This window comes from Rhineura floridana, chromosome 6 (genome assembly GCF_030035675.1).
Source record: "Rhineura floridana isolate rRhiFlo1 chromosome 6, rRhiFlo1.hap2, whole genome shotgun sequence".
In the NCBI taxonomy this organism is placed as follows: domain Eukaryota; kingdom Metazoa; phylum Chordata; class Lepidosauria; order Squamata; family Rhineuridae; genus Rhineura; species Rhineura floridana.
In genome coordinates, this window is record NC_084485.1 from 83,890,303 (window position 1) to 83,915,653 (window position 25,351).

At 41.7% G+C, this 25,351-nt stretch overlaps 1 protein-coding gene and 1 long non-coding RNA gene across 7 annotated transcripts in view; one reads left to right on the forward strand and one right to left on the reverse strand.

Annotated features, from left to right (window-relative positions):
• Positions 1-25,351, reverse strand: part of EIF2B3 (eukaryotic translation initiation factor 2B subunit gamma) — a 147,291-nt gene that overhangs the window by 118,525 nt on the left and 3,415 nt on the right. For 3 of the 6 annotated variants that reach the window (XR_009763524.1, XM_061632816.1, XM_061632821.1), the window contains exons 1-4: positions 21,192-21,301; positions 20,357-20,513; positions 18,519-18,658; positions 330-489 (exon numbers count right to left, since the gene is read on the reverse strand). Coding sequence is in view for 5 of the 6 variants with exons in the window: in XM_061632816.1 (XP_061488800.1) it covers positions 330-489; positions 18,519-18,658; positions 20,357-20,504 (448 nt within the window). In the remaining variant the exon portion in view is untranslated. The other 3 variants (XM_061632818.1, XM_061632819.1, XM_061632820.1) reach the window with 3 other exon arrangements.
• LOC133387629 (uncharacterized) lies at positions 21,454-24,836 on the forward strand. The gene is made up of 3 exons (XR_009763525.1): positions 21,454-21,987; positions 23,427-23,604; positions 24,583-24,836. It is a non-coding gene; the product is annotated as an uncharacterized LOC133387629 (long non-coding RNA).

Here is a 25,351-nt window from a genome sequence, read left to right on the forward strand (position 1 = left end):
TTTCCCACTCGGAATCCCCAGCCTCATTCCCCAAAGATAGGGAGTCTGACCAGGCTCATGACATTAATAAGTGATTGATAAATGTCAAAACAAACCAACATGTTTTTCTGTATCTATGGGTACTGGAATGTTACCAGAGCAATATGGCAACAACACTAAGACTAAAGAGGCACTGGCAGACACAAATATGGCAAACCAGACAAATAAGAACCATCCCAATTGACAGACCCTGCCCAAAGTTTATGAAAACTGTCATTTTCTGCAACAGCAACCAATCCCTTTGAAAATGTCAGCAGTCAGAATTCTGGAATCAAGAGCATCCGATTTACCTAGCTTTTTCTTCCCTTTTTGTCCTGGTATAAGCTCTGTGGGTTCATAAGCTTTTTTCATCAACATGGAGAGTGTGGCATCATGGGCTCGGAATAAGTCCACTACTTCATGAAGAGCAACATCTGTAATCAGATCACAACTCAAAACCAACACATCTGTCTGTCAAAACAGAGAAGAGAAAAAAATATCACACACATATACACACGTCTGAAATGTGAACTGTTAAGAAGAAGCCATTGTGAAAGGACTTCTTAACAAATATTGTTCTCTTCCAGAATCTATATCAAGCTACCAAAGTTACCAACGTGTCGTTCCAGTACAACATTTTGCCTGTGATATCACGTAGAAAGCGTAAATAATTCTTTTTGTTTAGTGTATTTCTGTTGTTAATGCACTATCCAGAATGGGCCAAAAAAACTGCTTTCCACCTTTTATTAGGTTAAAGAATAAGTCTATTGTATACAAGTTCATACAGTCCCATTATTAAAGCTCTGCCATTCCTTCAGCCACCATCATATCGCACAGCAATAACTGCAGCAGGTCAGCCATATGAAAACATAAGTCTCAACCTTTTAATCCTACTGCAGCTTAATTTCACCAAAGAAGAAGAGCTGTGGCTCAGTGACAGAACATCTGCATGAGGTCCCTGGTTCAATCCTTGGCATCCCCAGGGAGGAAAGCGGAAAGATTGAAACCTTGGAGAGCCACTGCCAGTCAGTGTAAATGCTGAGCGAGATGGACTAAGGCTCTGATTCACTATAAGGCAGCGTCCTACATTCCCACGCTTCCTTGCTCTGTCAGGGGTTCACAAACTGTGGTCCACAGACCACTAGTACACTGTGAGCTTCATGCAGGTGGTATGTGGCATGTCTGTGGATTTGTGGTTGAAGATGAGAGAAGGCACATCCATTGCATTAAATATTTATGTTTATTATTTTTATTTATTTATTTATTTATTAGATTTATATCCCACCCTTTCTCCCAGTAGGAGCCCACTGATTTGTATATTGATTTGTAATTGTATTTCATTGCTTCTTTTATTGTATTTTATTGTGCTACCATTTGAATTCTATGGAAACCAATTCCATAGAACTGAAATTGTAATACAATAAACTATAATATCTAAGAAATAAAAGAAGCATTAAAATACATTTAAAATCATACAGCAGTTAGCACAGTGCATTACAATTGGAACAATCGGCAGAAAAAATCACCAAGACTCTCAGCATTTTTTAAGTGGTTGATGAGGAACAAAGTTTGAGAACCACTGTCCTATGTCATTAGAGAAGACATTTTATTTTTTATTTGCTTCTCTCCCAACCCCCAGATTTCAAGATCATATTTTATCCCCAGATAAAAGCAAAACATTTTACATAAACGTAACATTCATCTTGAAAGCCCTATTTTCTAAACAGGTACTTTTTCTTTAATCACCAACTCTTCCCCATGCCAGTGTAATTTTCATTAATTCATTAATTCACTGGAAGACTTAAACTCTTCTTACCCTATGTATGTCTATTCGGAAGTTATTCACTGAACTCAATGGGTCTTACTTCCACGTAAGTGTAAAGCTGCAATCCTGTACACACTTTCCTGGGAATAAGTCTCAATGAACTCAATGTGGCTTTTTCTGAGTCAATATGCATAGAATAACATTGTCTCCAGGCAAAGTGGCTATTGTTCACTCACACTGAATAAGGCAATACGTGAAATGCTGCTCTTGATACAAACGTTCTCCCTCAACTATTTCTGCCCAAGAAGATAGAACAACTCACACATCTCTTTTAAGGAGCCCAGGAAAAACAGGACTGAGCTTTTACTGGGTCTTCAAGGAGTAACTTTAACACTGGACTACCACTTGTAAACTATAAACTGTACTGAGGAAATAACACATCCAGCAGTAATTGACTTGTACAATTCCAGTGAAAATGTGTCAGTTAACCAATAAAACTGCAAATGCTATCATTATCAAAGTACCCGTGTCCCTGCCCTAATCCTGTTTTCAAAGGTAATATTCTTCCATGTTTTCCCCCCTTCAAATAAAAATGACAACAGATAAAATGCCACTTGTCCACTCCAGAGCAACCCTACTTCAGCAAAGCAATGATTTTGTGTGCAGCAGAAATAAAATTGACAGTTGTAAATGATCATTTGAACAGGGTGAAAAACATGTGGAAGTGCTAAAAACTGTGAAAGATGGATCTGCCAAGTTCATTGTGACTGCACAAAAATGTGTTGAAAATGCTTCAGCAAAAATATTATGGTGTAGTTGTTCTTAAAGACTAGATTGTTCTTTTTCCAACAGGAAACGTCTTCATTTCAAAATCGAAAAGAGTCCACCACAATGAAGAAAATCATGTCAGGTCCATGGATATGCCTTTAGAAACAATTATCTGGACTTGTTAACTCAATCTTGTAATTATTTAAGTATGTACTTTAATCTGTCACCCTAGTAAACTGCCAACAAGGCTTTCATAATTGTGAACAGGTTTCTCGTTTTAGGATGAACTTTGGCAAAGGCTGAATACAAGACCCCCGAGGAGCACAAGGGAACAGAACCACCAAATGTCTGGTTGCCATCTGTTCTACCCATTTACTCTCTCAATATGTAAATAAACGTCAGAGAGCACAGGGACCAGTGAAACACACGGTTGCTAAGTAAAGCCCACACTGCTGCCTCTGCTCCTGATGAGCAGAGCAGTGGCCTCAGATGCACGCTGAGCATACACCATGAAAGGCTCTTTTGGGATTCAATAGCCTCCCCTTTGAAACACCAACACCCTCATAAATAAAGCCCTTACTGTCTGATGGATACCCTTTTTCCAGTGTGGAACCCCTGAAAGAATAAACCAATGGCTGAATGAAAAAATAAACCAGGCGAGCACCCTAGTAGAAGGGTGTATTTTCCTTTACTTTCTAGTTGGTGCAGTAGAAAGAAAATAAATGGTACAGTCTGTATTTTTTAAACGTTACACTATAAAAATCTTCATGATGAGCCACTGATCATAAGAAGACAATCACATACAGAGCACATGTCCGCTTGGTAAAAAGAGCTGGATATTGTGACCCTACAGCTTGATTTAATGAATTATGCAAAAGTGAAAATCCCAATAGAGCAAATCTTAATTAAAAATATTCCACAGCAGTTAGATCAACCCCCAGTTATTTTAAAAAAATTGTAAGAACCAACACTGCACTGCTTTGCTTTGCTTTGCTTTGCTTTGCTTTGCTTTGCTTTGCTTTGCTTTGCTTTGCTTTGCTTTGCTTTGCTTATTAAGTTCAAACATCAGGTTCAGTCAATACAAGCTGAGATAAAAATCATGCAGAACAACTGTAGTTTCATAACAGTTTGAGGAAGAGATAAACAGTCCCACCGACAATATAGGGCCTTCCATTTCCATTCCACATACAAGCATCCTTTATTTGAAACTTGTACATTAAAACTAAGGCTCTAGCGACAGAAAATTCAAGTCTTAGCCTGCAATCCTATACACACTTGCTTGGAAGTAAGTCTCATTGAACTCAATGGGACTTACTTGTGAGTAGTTATTATAGAATAGCATTTTGTTGCTTTTCAACACAGAAGAGATGGCATGTGATTGAAACACAATGAAATCATAAATCAAGGGAAGAACAAAGAACCGAAGACATGAAGTGTGGCCACTTAAAAATCTCTTCCATTACATGGAATATAGTATAGTCAAGTTATTGGGAGGGGAAGAAAGAAAACTGCCTTTTGCAACCAACAGCTGCAAGCATTCTCCTGCATGCAGCTGATGCTTGCAAAAGGCAGGCTTCTTTTTCCCCTTTCCACCAGCTGATGGGGAGGGGAAAAAGACATACTTTGCCAGCCTTCTGCTTGGTGCTTCCCAATGTGCCGAGCATAGGGCTAGAAATGCCCCTTGTGCTGTTGTTTCCAAGTACACTGGCTGTTGGGTGCTTGGAAACCCCATGCAAGGGATGTTGACAGGTGGGCAGGGCAACCCACCTGTCAGTCATGTGACATCATAATGATGCCATGTGATTGACAAGTGGGTTCTCCCACCCACCTGCCAAAGTTGAACCATGGGGAGGCCTCAGTAAAGATCTGGCTCCCAGACCCAAAATGTTCCCCACCCCTTCAATATATGTTCTATTGAAAGGGACTCAGACAGCCATTTAACAGCTCCCATAATGAAGGAAGCACAAAGATGACTACAGATTTCTGTGATTACTCATCATAATCTTCATCAGTTTCTAAAACCATCAAACCCAGGAGTAGCCCTTCAGATGTTGTGGAAGACAATTCCTATCAGCCCCAAACAGGATAGTCAATGGCCAGGGATAATGGGATCTGTAGTCCATAACATCTAGAGAGCACCATATTGGCTATCCCTTATCTAATTCATACTTGCATGTTAAAAAGCTAACTAAGGTCATGGTTACTCCCCTAAAGGAAGTACTCCCCTAAGTAGGAAAGATCAAGCAAAATGATCGGGGGGATGGAGCAATTCCCCTATGTTTGGGGATTTTTAGTTTAGAAAAAGAGAGATGTATAAGATTATACATGGTGTGGAGAAAGTAGATGGAGAGAAGTTTCTCTCCCCCTGCCATTGATATCTGTAGAAGTTGAGGTCATCCAATGAAGCTGAATGGTGGGAAATTGTTTTCAAACGTTGCCTAGTTAAACTCTAGGATTTGCAACCTCAAGATGTGGTGATGGCCACCAGCTCAGATGGCTCTAAAAGGCGTTTAGACAAATTTATGGAGGAGGTGGTTATCAAAGACTCACAGTGGCTATTACCTGTAACAGAAGAGGCAGTATGCCTCTGAATAAGAGTTGCTTGGGAACACAAGCAGGAGAGTGCTACTGCACTCACATCCTGCTTGCGGACTTCTAATAAGCATCTGCCTAGCCACTGTGAGAAACAGGGTGCTGTTCTAGATAGGCCTAGCTCTTCATGAGGGTGTTTTGAATTATGCTCCTGGGTGGTATGAAGGATCTATGTAGTTACAAGCAGATATGCTTTTTGCTTTGGCAAACAATTAGGATACATATTCAGACAACATACGAATTAGAAAGTATGAAATGATTTAACATACTTTTTCTTTGTGATGGAAATTATAATTTCACAGAATAATAAGTGTAGGAGTGGGCCTTGTAGCCCATCTAGTCCAATCCCCATCTGTTGGGGATGAAGGAAAACTAGCGTGGTGCAGTTGTTAGAGTGCTACTAGGATCTGGGAGACCAGGATTCAAATTTCCACTGAGCCATAAAGCTCACTGGATGACTTTGGGCCAGTCCTTGTCTCTCAGCCTAACCTTCCTCACAGGGTTGTTGTGAGAATAAAATGGAGAGGAGGAGAACCATGTATATCACGTTGAGTTCCTTGGAGATATAAAAGGTGGGATACAAATGCAATAATAAAAATATCTTTTAAAAACAGCAGAGATCCCCAACAGATGGCTATCCAGCTTCTGCCTTGATTTTAAGCATGGAAGAACCCACTGTTGGACTGCTTTTACCATGTTTTAACCAGTGACTTAAATCAATCCAACCTGGCCTACAGGAAAATGTTTGTGTCACCTACATTTCAACTACACTAGGTCCAGGTTAGATAAACAGATGCTAATTTCCTTTTGGGTATTTGTTTATTTTATTTGAAGACTTTAAATAGCAAAATATTTAGGCTTGAGCTCCCTCAAGTTTAGGTGGGATATAAATTAAATGTAATGATAATAATACAGTACAGTCCATAAAATAGTACAGAAATATTTAGCCAACATCCGGCAGCGATACACAATAACCAATGGTTGAGCAGAAAAGGCCTGTGCAAAACAGAAGACTGACTCTTAAGCACACATCTGAAACAAAGTACCAATGTTGCTTGCTTAATTGCAATAGTCAAGGCGTTCCATAACTTAGACGCAGACACACCAAATGTCCTCTGTCTTGTATAAACAAGGTGAACATCACGTAGAATTACACTGTTCTGCATGTCACTCTTTGAGCTCAGGCACCCTGAAATGCAAGTCAACTTGTCTCAGGTCTTCACCAACTGGGCTTTTCCCAGGGCCCTTCTGGATATCTTAAAAAGACTCCTGCCTCTGTACAGACAGATCATGAAGTTGACTGGCTCACTTTAATTCCCCACCCATGAACTACACAATACTTTGCTTCATGCCAATCACACTGAATAAAGTAGAAGGGTTGTTTTTTAAGTTTGTGGGGGGGAGGGATTAAACAGAATAAGAAAAAAATTGAATAAATGCAGCACAAAATCAAATATAAATGTGACATAGCCTATATGCACTGACTTCTTTCTAAGGATGTGGCCAGTATCTTTGCCCTTTCTGCTTCTGGAAGCGAAGGTGTCTCTTCCATAATCACACTGCTCTCCCACCAGCTAATTGTAGGTGTTGTCATGCGCTCTGTGTGGGGCTTCCTTGGGGTTGATCTGGAAGGTGCCAAGTCAGCTGTCAGCATATGCCATCACTGCTTAAAGCACTGGACTGGCTGGCAATTACTACTGAGTCAAGTTCAAGATGATGTTTGGGGAAGGGCTTAGCTCAATGGTAGAGCATATGCTTTGCATGTAGAAAGCCCCAGGTTCAATCCCCAATGGCATCTCCAGGTAGGGAATGTTTGGGTGCATTTTAATTGTCTGTTTGTTTTGTCTGTTGTGTGTATGAATGAGATTGTGTGGACGTGTTTGTGTATATTTATGTGTATTTTTATGCGTTGTTGTGTGAATGTGTTTGTTTGTATTTAAATATTTTTAAAATGTGCCTTGGAGAGCATGCTTTGTATTTAACGGGGGGGCTTCCGGGGGCCCCAATTAGCGTAGTGACGGGTAATGGGAGGTATGGCGTTAGGAGGAGAACATGCCAGGTAAGGGGAACTCGCCCCAGACAAGTTGTGTCTGTGCCTTGTTCCGGTTCTCCTCAAGACCACAGAACTGCTGGTTGTTCTATCAGCCAGCCCTTAGATCTCCAGGTGCTGCTTTTGAATGCCAGGTCGGTATATAATAAAACCTCCCTTGTCCATGATTTAATTGTGGATGAGGGTGCCGACCTGGCGTGTATAACCGAGACCTGGGTGGGAGAGCAGGGAGGAGTTGCCCTCTCTCAGCTTTGCCCACCTGGGTATACGGTGCAGCACTATGGCAGATCTGAGGGCCGGGGAGGCGGGGTCGCTGTGGTCTATAGGAGTATTTTCTCTCTCACCAGGCATCCTGTCCAGATGACAACTGGTCTAGAGTGCCTCCACCTTGTACTGGGCCAAGGAGACAGACTGGGAATCTTGTTGGTGTACCGCCCACCTTGCTGCCCAACAGCTTCCCTAGCTGAGCTGACAGAGATAGTCTTGGAGGTGTTGTTGAGGTCCCCCAAACTTGTGGTGTTGGGGGATATCAACGTTCATGCCGAGACTGTCTTATCTGGAGCGGCTCAGGACTTCATGGCCTCCATGGCAACCATGGGGCTGTCTCAATTTGTTACTGGCCCAACGCATGTGTCGGGTCACACTCTTGATTTGATCTTCGCCACTGGTCATGGAGATGGTGATCTGGAGGTGGGGTATTTTTCATCTACTCCATTGTCATGGACAGATCACCGCCTGCTGAGTTTTAGACTTACGACGACTCTTTCCCTCTGCAAGGGTGGGAGACCTATTAAGTTGGTCCGCTCCCGGAGGCTTATGGATCCTATGGGTTTTCAGAGGGTTCTGGGAGTTTTTCCAGCTGATAGTACTGGCGCTCCTGTCGAGGCCTTGGTCGAACTGTGGAATACAGAGATGGCCCGGGCTATCGACACGATCGCTCCCGCACGCCCTCTTCGATGCAGAGCTCATACAGCTCCGTGGTATACCCCGGAGCTGAGAGTGATGAAGCAAGAGAGAAGGAGGCTGGAGTGCAGATGGAGACGAACTCCAGACGGATGCAATTATGCTTTGGTAAGTGCCTCTACTAAGTCGTACATAAAAGCGGTAAGGGCGGCGAAGAAGTCCTACTTCGCTGCCTCTATCAATACATCTCTCTGCCGCCCAGCAGAGCTTTTTAGGGTTGTACGAGGACTCTTACATTCTGGTCCTCAAGATAACATTGAAACATCTGAAGCTCGCTGTAACGACATTGCAGGGCACTTCCAAAATAAAATCACATGCATCCGTAGGGACCTAGACTCTGATGTTACGACAGATGGATCCATTGAAGTGTCCAGAACACGGTCTTGTCTTTCATTATTGGATGAGTTTCAGTTGGTGCAGCTTGAGGAAGTGGACAAGGTGCTTGGAATGGTGCGGGCGACCACGTCTGCTCTAGATCCTTGTCCATCTTGGCTGGTCAAGGCTAGCAGGACTGGTACCACCGGCTGGGCCAAGGAAGTGATAAATGCCTCCTTGAGTGAGGGAGTAGTCCCTAGTAGCCTCAAGGAGGCAGTAGTGAGACCTCTTTTGAAGAAACCTTCCTTAGACCCAGATAACTTGAACAATTATAGACCGGTGGCAAATATCCCCTTTTTGGGCAAGGTTCTGGAGCGGGTGGTTGTCAATCAGCTCCAGGTGCTCTTGGATGAGACCGATTATCTGGATCCGTTTCAATCCGGTTTTAGGCCTGGTTTTGGCACTGAAAAAGCCTTGGTCGCCCTGTACGATGACCTCTGTCGGGAGAGGGACAGAGGGAGTGTGACTCTGTTGATTCTCCTTGATCTCTCAGCGGCGTTTGATACCATCGACCATGGTATCCTTCTGGGGAGACTCGTGGAGTTGGGAGTTGGCGGCACTGCTTGGCAGTGGTTCCGCTCCTACTTGGCGGATCGTCGCCAGAAGGTAGTACTTGGGGAACATTGCTCGACACCTTGGACTCTCCATTGTGGAGTCCCTCAGGGGTCGATTTTGTCCCCCATGCTTTTTAACATCTACATGCAGCCTCTGGGTGCCGTCATCAGGAGTTTTGGAGTGCGTTGCCACCAGTACGCTGATGACACGCAGCTCTATTTCTCCTTTTCATCTTCTACAGGTGAGCCTGTGGATGTGCTGAATCATTGCCTGACCGCGATAATGGACTGGATGAGAGCTAATAAACTGAGACTCAATCCAGACAAGACTGAGATACTGTTGGTGAGTGCCTCCCCTGCCCAGATGGTGGATGTTCACCCTGTTCTAGATGGGGTCACACTCCCCTTGAAGGAACAGGTTCGTAGTCTGGGAGTTCTTTTCGATCCTTCCTTGTCTCTTGAGGCGCAAGTGGCCTCGGTGGCAAGGAATGCGTTCTACCACCTTCGGTTGGTAGCCCAGCTACGCCCCTATCTGGACAGGGATGACCTCGCCTCAGTTGTTCATGCTCTGGTAACTTCTAGGCTGGATTACTGTAATGCGCTCTACGTAGGGCTGCCCTTGAAGACAGTTCGGAAGCTTCAGCTAGTGCAAAACGCAGCAGCCAGACTGCTGACGAGGACCAGCCGGTCAGCACATATAACACCTGTTCTGGCCCGTTTGCACTGGCTACCTATTTGTTTCCGAGCCAGATTCAAGGTGCTGGTTTTGACCTATAAAGCCTTACACGGCGTGGGACCGCAATATCTTGTGGAACGCCTCTCCCGCTTTGAACCTACCCGGTCACTTCGCTCAGCATCTAAGGCCCTCCTCCGGGTACCAACCCATCGAGAAGCCCGGAGGACAGTTACTCGATCTAGGGCCTTTTCTGTAGTGGCCCCCGAACTGTGGAACAGCCTCCCCGAAGAAGTACGCCTGGCGCCTACGCTTCTATCTTTTCGGCGCCAGGTTAAGACCTGGCTATGCTCCCAGGCATTTTAAGCGTTTATGTTATAATTTAAATTTTTTATTTTTTATTTTTTTCTTTAGTTGCTGCTTGTGTTTATTGTTTGTTGTCTGATTTTATTGTTGATATTTTGTATTTTAACCTTTTTGTACACCGCCCAGAGAGCCACTCGCTATGGGCGGTATATAAATGAAACAAATAAATAAATAAATAAATAGGGCTGGAAGACAACCCTTGCCTGAAACCCTGGAGGGCAACTGCCAGTTGGTGTAGACAATACTGAGCTAGATGGCCAATGGTCTGACTCAGTATAAGGCAACTTCCTATGTTCCTATGACATATAAAGCCCCAAACCAATTGGACTGGATTAACTAAGAAAAATTACAGCCCTGCCCGTTCACTGGTGTCATTGGATGAGGCCCTCATGGCTGTCCTGTAGTCTGCACAAATCCATCAGGCAACAGCCAACCTTCTCTGTGGTGGCACCCAGCCTTAGAATCAACTCCCCCTAGATGTCAAACAAGCACCAAACCTGATTGGTTTTAGGTACTTCCTGAAGACTTATTTACTCAAGCATTTTTTACTGTTATTACCTAGCTTTTAGTATTTGTATTTTTCTACTGTGGACTTTATATTTTTTTTCTGACTTTATTGCATTTTTTTAGATATAAATTGTTGTAAAGAGTCCTGGAATTTTCAATGAAGGGTGGCATATAAATGTATGTATGTGTATATATATATATATGTATGAATGAATGAATAAGTAAGAAAAAAGCCAAGACTTGTTCTAAAATCTTTGTTTTGAAGCACAAACTTCCCAACAACTCAGTTCTCAGGTTGTTGATGTGATAGTTCTTTCTCTTCCCTGTAAAATCTGCACTGCCAAACTGGTCTTTAGACAACAGCACATACTACATATGGGGAACACCTGCAATGTTCCCTCATACATACCCCTTTCACCCCATACATTTGCATTTGGGATTCAAGCCAGCTTAACATTGGCTAGACTAAAAATGGGAAAACCTGCCTGTCCATGCCAGCAAAGGCCTGCCTTTCACAGCCAATAACAGTGTCTATAGAGAGCTGAAATGGGGTTTAGGCTGAGGTAAGAACAAGAAAGATTTTATTTATTTATTTATTAGATTTATATCCCGCCCTTTCTCCCAGTAACTATACTTTACAAATGTAACTATACTGCAGTCAATTTAATCATCCCATTCAATCCCTATCTTTAAACTACACCTGAGCATTACCCTCTCTCCCTGGTCATTCTGGCTGTTTAAAAATCTGGCAGGTTTTTGCAGTGTGAAGTAGCCAGAATCACAAAAAAAGGGTAGGGGGAGGCCCTGATGAGGAAACAAGTCTTTTGCCTGCCAGCCAAATGCAAATCTGGGAGTTTTAACAGTATTTATTAAAATACTGTCCACCTTTCCATTTCAATAAAACATCCATGGTGGTTCAAATTATAATTTAAAAAAATGATCAGTATATAAACAGACAGGGAAACAATGGAAGGAAAAGCAGATAAAAAATTAACACCAAGATGCCTAGCGTTGGACAGGCAAAAGGCTTGCTGGGAAAGGAAAAGTCTGGATCCAGTGGCAGAATGTCATTAAGGAGAGAGCCAGACAGTCCTCTCTCACTTACTCTTGAGCATGCAGGGCAACAAGAACCACAAGCAACTGAGGAGATAATGCTCCGCTGAAATGAAATTAAATGCATATTTTAAATCTAGATATTCCACAGTACTGATGGTATTTGAATGTGTTTACTTTTGAAGTCATTAGGGCTCCGTCACAGGAAATTCTGTACTTTCCAAATTCCTAGATGGATTTAAAAAACCCTGAAATATTGGTATTGTAAGTTATCACTCATTTTAATATTTCACACTTTTGAAGAAAAAATCTTCCTTCAATATTCTCAAAAATATTTTGACAATTTACAAATCTAATGAACTAAATCTGCTATAAAATCTTTACTGGTTGACAGCTCTAATATATACAGGCATGTACACACATAAAAGGCTCCACTGCTTACAGAGGGATGCCTGGTACTTAGGAGGAAAGGAAATGGTATCAAGCTAGTTGTGAAAGATCTTCAGAATTTCAGCAAATAGGCAAAGCATTCAAATTAAACTTTCCTTCCCACAAACTTAATAATTCAAAATGAAATACAAATTCCTCTAAGTTTCCTTATAGCATTAACATGATCTAAGATGAATTTGATCAAGGAACTGTTCACCAACTCAGCATTTTCCCCAGATCCTCCATCAAGGCTGCAGCTAGATCTTTATTCTCCTATTGAGCATCTCATACGTCTGGAATCAGCACTGTATCTGGACAGTGAAAACTGATTACTTTGCAACATCCTCCTCACTGGACTCAATACAGTATGCTCCACACAGGACCTCTTTTTATTCAAAATCACTGTTGCCAATTTTTTTTCCCCTGGAGTGCTACTCCACAAAACCAAAAATAACCTGCTTGACTCTAGAATAGGGTGACCAGGCCCTCCATTTTGCATCTTTACTCCTTGAGCCTTTTCTTGCGCTACCTACCATCTCATACATTGTTGGAATATTGACTCCCATTGGTGCTCTCTTTATAACTCTAAAGTTCCACCCCTTCAGAGGATATGCAACCATTCAGCTTTCTTCTCTTTTCTTCTCTCCAAACAGAACTGGCATTTATCACTCTTCCTTGCATGGATGAATCTAACTCTACATGTCACCTATCAAAATCTTCACAAGGCGCATACTATCAGAGTAGATAAATCCAACTGTGTACCCCCACCACATGTGTGTTGGGGATTTTGGTGTTCACAGCCCACAATTTTTTTTTTCTATTGTGCCGGAAAACTGGTTTAACATAATATCACTTGAACTTAAGCAGTCCTCCCTGTTTGAGCTTCTCTTGCTTATTAGAGCCCTGCTTAGAAACTTCTCAGTGAAACAAAACAGAATATTTGAGAACGAATTCCTAAACAAGATCAGCAAAGTGATGTTTGGAAAGTGGTTTCTGTTCATGCCTCTTGCCTGCAAAATGCATGCAGATTTCGCTTTGTGACCCAATGATTTTCACATGTGTTTCACTATCAATATTGGGCCTAAATTGGGCTATTGTTATGTGTTTTATTGCCAAGCCCTTGAATTTTTCTTTTTTTTGGCTGTACGACGTGTTAACATCATGTGCAAAGCACAAGAGTCTCCATGGAATCATCAAAAGAGGTAAGTGAGGCAAAACAGTTTTTATTTGTAGTTTAGAGACACACTGCAACCTTAAAATACAGAGAATGTCCTTTCAGCCTCACTAAAGGAGTCTGGTGAAATGCTTTAGGAAAACTAAATGCTCTGTTTATCTATTTCAAAATTCACTCCTAAGTGAGGGAACAAAAGGTCCCATTTGTCTCTTCATATATGGAATTCATGGTACTTTTTTAAAAAATCCACCAAAACAGTCCAAAAATATCTCTACTACGAGCTTGAAGTTTTTCTTTCCATGATCACCGAGTTCTTGTCAACTGTACAAGAGCTTTAGATTCCTCCTCCCAGCCGTTACAGTGAGCATTCTTACATCATGTGTTTGGAAAGGAGGTTTTTCAACAGAGGAGCTGAAGCGCTAAGCTGCTCCATCCAAGACTACACGGATCAGTGACCCTCAGCAGCATACAGACCACTGCTGTGACATCACTTTCCACAATGTGGCTCCAAAAGATGTACATACCAAACAAAATCTGAATTCTCAGTCTTTGTTTAGCTGTTTTGAGACATTATTTCTCTTCATCTGTGGAAGAATCTTGAGGGTTTTTAAAAAGATAATCTTTGAAGAAAATTAGGAGAAGCCAGGTAGATCATCTAACAGAACATTCTTTCATAGTCAAAGTCTTACCAACAATGGTAGGTTACCTCACAAAAACTGGTTCACCATCACCACAACTAAAAACTCATCAAGGAAGGAAAATGTAAAATTCTTCCATCACTGTTACACTACATTTTAATAGGTGGCCAGAGTATATCTAGTGACATAAGGTGGAGGAGAACTTAACAGCATGAAAAATACTTAGGAAAAACAAAATGTTAATAGCATATATGAGAACACACACACACACTCCAACATAGAAACTTCATATTCCAAACTCTCACCAAGTGATCCAAGGACTCAGCAAGAGGGTTTCAAGAGATCTGTCACAGAATGAAAAGTGTCACAGAAGACAAAGAAAATAGAATTGACTATTATTCTATATTTATCAAGGAGCTATACTTCCTGGTCACATCTATGGTACCATATGATCTAGTTTCATATCATAGGCAGCAAGAGCCCCTTCTAACATCTCACTTTGTTGCATATGCCTTTTGATAAAAAGTCAGAGGTCATGTCGGATGAGCACATGCCAAGTTTCCTTCTCATGCTAACATTGCTGCTGTTCTCAAGAGGAGCAATAAGAGCATGGCAAGAAAGCATGCTATGTGTTTCTCCTATGTGACTCAGTCTTCTGAGATTATTGGTAACACTTCTTTTTAAACCCTCAGAAAACTGGCTGATAAGACTTTACCCAGGTTTATACACTACTTCCTGTCTGGGGGTGGGGGGAGATGGGGACATGAAATGAGCTGGGCACAATGGCCCAAAACATATGAAGGCAAGGGGATATCTTTCCCCTGGAAGAGAATTCCACAAATTACCAATACTGAGAAGTGAAATCTTAACACTTCAGTTTTATAAAACCAGTTCTATTCACATCAGCTGTGTCAATAAAAGTTTCTGCCTCATCACATGGTAAACAGATATGCAAGGCACATTAAAATCTTATAGCCAAAGTATGAGGTGGAACTTGTGGATCATTTCATGGACTAAGGTGGGGATGAGAAATATGTGTCCCTACAAATGCTGTAAGGGTCCAACTCCCATCAGCTCCAGCTACCATGGCCAATTATCGGAGATAAGTGCCTGCAGGAGGAAGGGGACCACCATCACCAGGGAAGAGGGAAAACCGTTTGCTGTTGCTGCTGCCTGCCTGCTTGCTTGCTTGCTGCTGCTGCTTGGCTACCACCACCACCCTCTACCTGTTGGACTTCTGCTCTGCAGGTGTCACACCTTGCAGGACCAGGCCCCCAGGTACTCAGCCAGCTGTTGCTGATATCCATCTGTTGCTGATATCATCCACCTGTCCCTTCCCTGCAGGAGATACATTTGCTCATGTGCTCCTTTAAATATATCCACAGTTAGAATTTACCTTTGATACAAACATTCAGACGACATGTGAGGGGTTGCTATCATGATCTTATTAGCAAAAAAAGCTACACTGCACTTCTGGGCTTTCAATCATCTCTCTATTCCTCCCTGGGCTCCTACTGGGAAAAAGGGCAGGATATAAATCTAATAAATAAATAAATAAATAAAATTCCTTCTTCCCTTTAGCCATGCCTCCTCTCTTAAGCCTCTGAAGAACAGTTGTAGAGAGGACCAAGAGACAGAAGTGAACCTTTAGTAATCAATTCATACAACGTATTCAGGTGGCTCCAGATGAATAATTTCAGCTGCCATCTAAAGGAATCTGACATGTGCGTAGCTATGCGAGAATAATTCCTACAATGACAGGTCTTCCAACATCACCAAAACCCCTAGAAAATCACTGCATTAGAACATTGCTGCTACCTTCTATCTGGTGTCAGCTTCAGTAGCCTCTACCAGAATTTGTTATATACTACCCTAGTACATTAACACACATTTGTTATACTCTAGTAGCCCACAGCTGCAATAGCATGGATTATTCCCCTTAGTAACATGGTTTCTAAAAAGTATAAGAATCTATGTCCTAAGAATGGCTGTGCGCAATTTCCCAATTAAACACAACAAATCTGCTCTCAAACAGAAAAGCAAAACACAAAAACTTGTACTTTTAAATTCAGGGAAAAATAGATGAGGCAAAAGCCTGACTTTCATGAACAGACTTGAATTGTGATAACAAAAAAATGTCATGGGTTGTATCCAAAGTAGCACTATGTGAATGTTCTCTCAGTGCAAGGATTTCTACTTGTGCAATGGAACGTTCTCCTTCTCTCCTGCCTAAATCTGTTCTAGGGGTTCCCCCAAACCTCTGGAGCAGATTTGGGGAGGTTGCAAGGATTTCAAGGGGAAGGGGGAAGGTTCCACTGTGCAACCAGAAATCCCTGCACCAGTGGGACACATTAGTTGAAAACAGCCCCATGTGTCTCCAAATGCATGTGCTTTTAAAGTATTTTCTCCTTATTTGTTTAAGGATACATCAGATAGCTGAATGCACATGAAAGAAAAAGATCCTGAATTTTTCTATGAACATGGCAAAACCCTATGCTAAAGGTAAGATGGCATTCCCAATTCTGAAATTCTTTTAGAAATTATACCTATTAAGATCAAAGAAGGGATTAATGTTTAGAAATGACAACATTTCTTGGTCAGTTCTGGAACAAGAGTTACTTAAATACATCTGGATTGTTTATTATGAATTAATAAGACAGCCAATTTGCATTTGGGTTTTAACTGACCTGGGGAAGGGTTCTATTTGCTGTTTTAAAACATTTTGAATTTTTAAAAACACATCATTTTGCCTTTAATTGGAATATTTTGAACCTGTGTTTTAGACTGCCCAAGGGCTGGTTGGTGAGACACTGCAACAAACTAAACTGTTTTACACTTTTCGCCACTTTGCTACTCAGCACTTGGGATGGATTCCAGAAATCTCAATTCACAGTTGTCTGCTTGCCTATATGACACCCCCCCCCGTCTGCATGCCTGTCTGAAAGCCAGTCAGATGAGGAAGGTCTACTGTATGGCTAAAGAAGAGAGGAAGACTGCCATAAGGCAGCTACCTCAGGTTCTAGGTTTGGGGAGGTACTTCCATCAGCTGTGTGGGAAAGAGAGAACTGAACCAGTGCTAGACAAATGGTCTTGCACAGTTCCTATTCATTTGAAAAGGAGCTTGCATAGAAGAATATTTCAGTGGATTGTGTCCCATATTAATTACTGGGAAGGGGGCACTCTGAACCTTTGGTCAGCTTTAGTAAAGAAGGGTATAAAAAGACACCACAATCTTTCACATGAGGAAATGGCGCAATAACAGGCAAGACAACCATTTAAATCAGCAGTATAAGATTACACATATTAGATAAAAATATATGAGAAAATAACTGAATATTAAATGGCAAGGGTGTTTAGAGATTGTGCCTTGTAATCATATCTTACAAGAGGAAAAGGACTGTAGGCAAGAAACAGTGTGATGAAGTTTTATACAGGCTGATTTTTGTCTTACGTAACCTAAAAGGCCTTTTACAAAGCTGTCTTACTGGTACCTTACACCATAGGAAATGCACAAAATCTGTAAGAATCCAACCTTTTTGTTTCTGTGCTTCAAAAGAATAAGTCTCTTAGAGCAATTTTTTTGCATCTGAAGTGAACTTGTATGTATTATTAAATTTGGGAATAAGTTTTTTTTTTTAAAGAAATCTCTCACATTTATTTGTTTATTGAATTTATATCCCATGCTTCATCCAAGGAGCTTAGGATGGCGTACATGACCTACTCGTTCATCTGTTGAATTATTTTAAGATTGTGTCCCCAAGGATTAACTGGGACTAACAACCAATCTACTGAGTAAAACAAAAACCTCAACAATAATTTAATGTAGAAATTAATAAAGAGACTAGAAACATACGAATGCCTTCACAAGGTCTGGCAGATTGTTAAAATGATAAAAAAAGATTATTGTGACTGCATCCAGACGTTACACTATAGTTCAGTGAGGCAAAAACAAGCTGTAGCAAGCCACTGCCTAGCATGCTCTCCCCTTCTTTCTCTCCTCTGCCCACGCCTGGCTCAACTATGAGGAGCAGATTAGAAGGGTTTTGGTTCCATAACAACAATTAAACTACAGTTTAGAGTTAGGAAGAATGTTAACTATGATTTCTTTAAATAAGCCAGCTTCATAATCCATGGCATGAAGTTGGTAAACGCATAGTTAACCACAGTTTATCAGATTTTGCAACACAAAAACCATGCTATAAACAAAAGCTCCCAAACTCCTCCTCACAGCTGCACCAGAGAGCATGCGAGCCTCACTGCAACTTTTTCTTAACACACGAAACTATGGTTTAGCATGATGTCTACCAGGCCATTAGCTAACAGTAGGAAGTATAGATAAACTCTGGGTAATTTTTAGGTTAAAGAACAGCCATTTATCTGACACTAGAAATCTAGAAACAGTACCAACGTCTTCATTCTTTTTTCAGTACTATGATCCTTCAATTGCTTATATTTTTCTTCATCTTCTCATTACTGAACACTTATCTGTACTAATTGTGTTATTAATTCTTCCCTTTACACCTGTGCATTGCTCATGTTTACTAAAAACCCTGTGAAAATGAATACTCTAAAGCAACAAAAATAGAGTAATACCTTTATTTTCTCATGAATATGCCGCAATGAGTCTGCAGTCCCCATATCTGCATCATCAGTAATACATACAATATCCAGCTTCAGCTTCGTCTCCAGGTTTAGCACTTTCTGAACTTCTTTTGTTGTAACCACAATGACCTCTAAAGTGCAGAAGAAAAGATGAGATGAGCACAACTATGAAAACCTCAGTTCTTATGTATTGAATTGAGTATGAATCCATTAAAGTCCTCAAAGCTCCACAGCTCTCCTTAAATGGAGAATTTTGAGAAATCTAGAGAATTTACTTTCTACTGATTAAAAATTACATGTACAAGATGTAAATGCGTAACATTCCCTGCAGTTAAATATTTTACATTTTTGTATTTGTGATACTAGAGCCTGACAGACACCCAAAGGAGCTCACACTCAACGTATAAGAAGAGAGATAGCAAAACCACAAGAAGAACACAAGAAAAGAGTAGCACCTCTGTTCAGCGTAACATTCCACAAACTTAAATAACTAGCTCAATATTTACATGAATGTATAATGTTTGAAACACATGACTTTACAAGCAAAGAGTCCCTCACACTGTAACGAGTATGTAGAATGCTCGAGTTGGATGGGGGAATCAAGGTTCAAATCCCTCCTTGGGCTACGAAGCCCACTTCTTGGACAAGTATTAATTCTCAGGGCCACTTCACATATTTTGTGGTGGCAAAACTTGTTGCAGACCTGTGGCAAGTGTCAGCTTTCTGACAAGGGTACTTGTATGAAGACAGAACTCAGAACATCTGTTCCCCAGTATCCACTTTGCAGCTACCATCTTTCAGGAGACCAGAATCAGGTGTCAGGTGATATACTTATTTAATATCAGAAGTACCCGGTGTTCCAGGCTTGTTATTGTGAGAGCAGTATTCTCTGGATGAAAAATGGGCCAGTGGGCTAAAACATTTACAGAAAATTTATAAATTCCTCCAGAGTAATGCCCCCAAAGGCTACACATAGCTTCCTGAATGAAATGACTTCTGGAGAGAAAAGGAAGCATATATTCATTATACAGTATCTAATTATGGTGGCTGGAATATATTCCATTTTTCTGTGTTTTCTTTACAGTAGTAGCTCCCAAAGGAACCCCCAAACTTTAATTCCCTCAGCTTCAAAAACCATTTTGGAAATTTGGCACAGTGTTTTTTAAAAAATAAAATGCCGCTGATATGCACCATTTTGCTGCTGTAGCACCAAATTCCCCAAAAGAAAATGAATAAGAATGCGGGTGTGTGCATCCCTCTGCATCATGGCCGTACCACAAAACATTCTAGATAACCCCAGTGCACATAGCCCTACACTTAAATATAGGAATTACCAAACTATGGAAATCATAGGATAAGCTCCCCAGAGTGATCAACCGGACACCTCCATAGAAACCCACAAGTAGAATATGAGAGCAAATCTCCCACTCTTGTTCCCCAGCATCCACTATTCAAAAGCACAGTGCCTCTGATCTAGTGATCATGACTAGTAGCCACTGATGGTTTTTACCATCTATGAATATATCTAATCCTCTTTTGAAGCTAAGTTAGCAGTCATTTCCAAATCTTGTGGTAGTTAATTCCATAGTTTAACTAAACGCTGTGTGATCCTCTCCCCACAAAGGATAGGGGTGACAATCTGGATTGATTTGGAACCAAATACCCCATATATGGAGCCAATAATTTTTTCTTATTCATGGCTCACTCCTAGACCTGCTGCAAACAATAAATACAATGCCATCTTGCTCTTCTTTCTGATGTTATGTATATTTTTTCCACACTACAAGTCATCATATAATTATAGGCATTCTGCAATGTTTGTTGCCTACCTTCAAAACCAACTTGTTCCAGCAAATTGAGTGGATACCATATTAAGGGTTTATTGCCAATAGGCAAGAGAGCTTTAGGGATACTTGAGGTCAGATCCATCATGCGGGATCCACCACCAACTGCCATTACCACTGCTTGAAACTCCATGGCACAGATCTGGAAAGACAAATTAGAGAACAATCCAGAAACAGAATCAGCAATCAGGCAGTCTACATTCACTCCAGACGAAGAGCTAGCGGCACTCAGAAGAAACTGCCCCTGAAACTGTCTACAGGTTTCTGCACTGCCTTGAAGCACAACCACCTCCAACTTCTTCCAACTTCTTCTTTACTGAGTACAAGATAATTAGCTCACTCCCAACCAGGCTATGTTGCTTCCAAAGGGTGCCATTCTCACTGCTACACTCAAAAGCTAAAACATAACAGTCAAGTTTATAAAACTAGAGGACTCAGAGCTCAACATTCTGGGACAGGGTAGGCTGTGGTAACTCAGTGTTGAGGGAAAACACTCTTCACATGCTCAGAGTTTTTATTTATTACTTTATGCTGAATTTTATTTTTACTTTGTTTCTACTTGCTTAATCCCTTGGACAAGGGAGAACTAGAAAGTCAGGCAAGTAGGCCAAACCTGTTCCACAACTGATCCCTGGTATTAAAATCTCTGTTGGCAGAGCCCAGAAACTTCAACACCCTTCCCCAAAAGCAAGCAAGGTGGGGTTTGAGATCCCCTGGCAACTTCAGCCCCTTTATTATGCTGGACCGAGTCACAGCAAAGAAACAATCAACAGTCCAGGGTAAAGTGGCTTCACGTTCTAGTGCACCCTCCCCTCGTCACCTGAGTAACCCAAACGCTGCCGGTTCCTCCTCTTTCACAGTGACAAGGAACCAAATCGCAATGTCTTCCCTTCCCGGTCGCTTCCACGCCTGCGCCGCCACAACGTGCATAGACTTACAGGAACGTGTTTACTCGTGGAGCGAATCGATGAACAATCCTAAGGAAGAGCGCCGAACAACCAATCCGTCCTCTGCTTGCATGGAAAATAAGCCGGTACAAGAGCACCGAGCTATCGATCTCCACAACACAGGGGCAGGGAACAGAGCTCAGAGCTACCGCTCTTCACACTTCCTGGTAGCGTCTCTCCAAAGCTCGTTCTGATAGATTCCCGTTCTCAGGGACTGGGGGATGGGACGGTCATTGCTCGAGGAAGAGGCTCCGGGGTGGCTGGTTGCCTATTAGTTCTAAGTATAACGTCCCAAGAGTAAAATCTTGACCATTTCTCATTTGCGGAGTGTACGGATGAGGAACCTGCGCCCTCCCCAGATGTTGTTGAACCCCAACTCCCACCAGGTCGAGGCAGCACGGCTAAGGATTGCCAGGGTTGATGGGAGCTATAGTCCAACATTTGGCAAAGTAAAATGTCAGGCAAAACAAAATACAATGGAAAAAGTATGAAATGCATACACATCAAATCTAAAACAGAAAAACAGCACAGTATAAAACAAATACAAACCTTTGACAGAGGAAACAGCAGTGCAAAAGATATAAAAAGCACAAAAACACTTTTCTACAAGGCCTGAGGGAATGAAAAGGTCTTTATCCGGTGCTGAAAAGACCACCGTGTGAGCGTCAGGTGAGCCTCTCTGGGGAAGGCAGTCCAGAATGGCGATTTGTTTGCACAACAATTATGTGGGGGCAAGAGTATATCCAGTTTTTATTATGTGTTTATTCGTACTTATGGGGAGGGGTCTTTGACAAGGAAGTCATCCCAATTTGCTTGAGGGGTGTTTACACGTGTCATTGATGACATGCATGCAATCAATGCATTTCCCCACCACCTTGCAAATCACAAAAAGTCAATTTTTTAAAAGTGGATTTATTGAGATAGGGCAATAGAGCACTTTAACTCCACAAGCCTAAAGCTCCAGTTTGCACTTGAATCCCTCCAATGAAATACTGACAATCTGCTAGAGGTACCCAGAGAGATGGTTGTTTCCTGGTCTGCAGAAAACCTGACTGAATAAGGCCACGCAGCTATAGCATTCCCAGGATACCTAGCTTACTGTGGGGAGATGACTGTTGAACATGGACTATGAATATGACATATATGGGCTGAACCTGCCCTGCAGCTTAACTGTCTGAAAGGCAAAACTGCAAAGTAATTTGGGGCCCACTGGGTTTCCTATGTGTGATGTTGCAAAGTGGACTTAATGATTAGGTAGCTCCCTATAGGTTGCTTGTGTAAGTTGGATGTAATGGAGATGAATAAAGTGGAAAATAAGGACTTTAATTAGGAGCAAAAAGACCCACTACTGTCATACACATAGGGTATTATAGGTTCTGGGGTACATACAGTGGTTCCCAAAGGACTTGGGCTGTGCCTCACTTCTTTCAGGGGCCACAGGTAATCAGCTAGCCTATGAAAGCTCAAAAACAGTATACAGGGTGCCTCCTCTCTGTAGTTTGTTTAACTTTCTACAGATATAGACTAATATACATTTCTTTATGTCTTCAGGTGGTTTTTCTGGGTGTTAATTCTGGGTGTGATTAATTCATTTTATCTCGTTTCACACCTTTGTATGCTTACCTGGAGGAGTTATAGATGCATTGTTTTAAGGCTAAAACGTCAACAGAAGTAATTTTAGGGATAACCTCACATTCTGAAGGACGCTTGTATGTAAAATCATTTTGCAAGTTTTAATAGAGCCAGTCCCAGTACTCTCAATACAGTCATTCTGTATTTAACAGCAGTTTGAACCAGTCCTTGTTGAGGACTTCTCACTACTGAATGATTTTGAGCTGTCATCCCTGGGTACTGTCCATATGGGGATACAGAATGCTTATGTATGCTTTAATCACTTAAAGTTTACAAAATTTATAACCTAAGAGTCAAGCTATGGCCCAATCAAAACTAGAAGAACTTTTTTAGCCTTGTTCTGTTTCTGCTATTCCTATGGAAATGAATGAAATATGAGCGTTTGCAAACATGTTTTCCATTGTAATATTGTATGATGTGCATTTACTACAGAACTGGCAACTTAGAGAATCTCCACTTTTTGTTTATCTGGGCAGAAATCAGGACTAAAGAACATATAGCCAGGAGTTGTCTAAGCATGATGAATTTGTGGCAGTCAGGAAGGGCAGTCCATCTCCAATATTTCTCCTGAGCGAGCTTTCACTGTTATTGTTGAATACTTCGTTTCTTCAAGGCTCCTTCTACAGCCCCACATCTGGAAGCTTTCTGAACAATGTAAGTCTCTTGAGCATGTCTGTGCTAGAGTACAGCCAAAATTGGAATCCCCATCCCACAGGAGAGTCTGATGTTTCAAAATTCATTTTCATCTCCATATAGGATGGGGGGAAATGAAATAGTAAACCTCTATTTTTTAAGGTTCAAAGATGTTTGGGTTTGGTATATAACACATTTAAAAAACTGCAGTTTGGAAATTCCAGATCATAGGGCACAATCCATAACAGAGGTGGGGAACTGGATTTGGGCCACCCTTAGGCCACTTTTTGACAGGTGGGCAGTGAAACACATGCTGTAATGTATAGCTGCTGCAGATGTCTTCCATGTTCCCCTTTGTTATATGTGAATTCTGTGTCTTGTCACTCTGAACTGTATTTACTGTTACACTGTACCCTCCCAACAACAGGGAGCACTGTCTCCGCCACATCTGAAAGCCAATATGGTGTAGTGGTTAGAGTGTTGGACTCAGACCTGGGAGACCAGGGTTCAAATCCCCATTTGGCCATGAAGCACACTGGATGACCTGGGGCCAGTCACTGCCTCTCAGCCTAACCTACCTCACAGGATTGTTGTGGGATTAAATTAGGAGGGGGAGAACCATGTATGCCATGTCTTCTCCAAGAAGCTCAAAAAGAAATGGGGTATAAATGCAATAAATAAGAGAGGCACTCCACTCCAGTCATTGTAACTGTTGACCACTTATGAGTACTTTTATCTTACACAATCACTGTCTGGATGCATGGAATAGAACACAGAAGTTTCACTACTATCTCCAAGGGAGAAGGCATGAATATACACACAGCCGCTGCAGTTTCCTACTTTCCCCAATTTGAGGGGAAGGAGAGAGGCTAACACATAGGGAAGACTGTGCACTCAAGTGGCACCACTCTCAACTTCCTCACAAACACCTATTGTGCATACTGGCTCAGGGAATATGCGCTCCAGCTGCTGCCTATTGCTTGTTACTCTCCTCCACAGGCTGCTTTTCTCACAGCTATAGGATCCATCCCATGCCTGTTCTGTGCAGAGATGGAAGGTGGTCCATCCCTTGACCAGTAGCAGTGACCAAGATGCTCCCAGCTGTTCCTCTGTGGGATTATCCTCTCCATCTCCATCCAACCAGCAACTCTTAAATGATGACAACAATATATGAACAAGTTCATCTTTCAATAAAAAACCACACTTGGTAATGTGTCTTTTCCTTTCAGGATCTTCTCCATCCCAGATTTTGCTCAATAAAAGTTTTGACATTGCCACATATGTTGTTTTTATAATTGCTAGAGAGTGATAAATAGGGATCCCTCTCCCACTCTCAGGTTCCTTGGACTAAGGCAGTAGGGCTTTCAGGATGCCCAAGTGAGATGATGGTTGCTTCCAGAGTGTATGAGGCAGCCCCCATTTAGGACCAGGAATGCCCCTCATCCATGACGGTCACTGAGAAACTTTGGGCGCAGCCTAACCTACCAATGGGGTTGTTGTGAAGTTAAAATGGGGGGAGTGGGGGGCACCCTGTGTTCTTTGGAGGAAGATGGGATTAAAACAAATGTCAGGTTGGTTGTATGAAAAATAGCCTGAGAGGCCACCAGCTGCCACCACTCTGCAAAATCTTTTATAACCTTTCTGGACTGATGAAAATGCCTGGTAATAATCAACCAAAAGTAATTCTGGGAATGAGGGGAATTTGAGTCACTCTGCCCTATACTAATATTATCACTGGGCTCTTTCCCCGAACCATTGTCCCTACTCC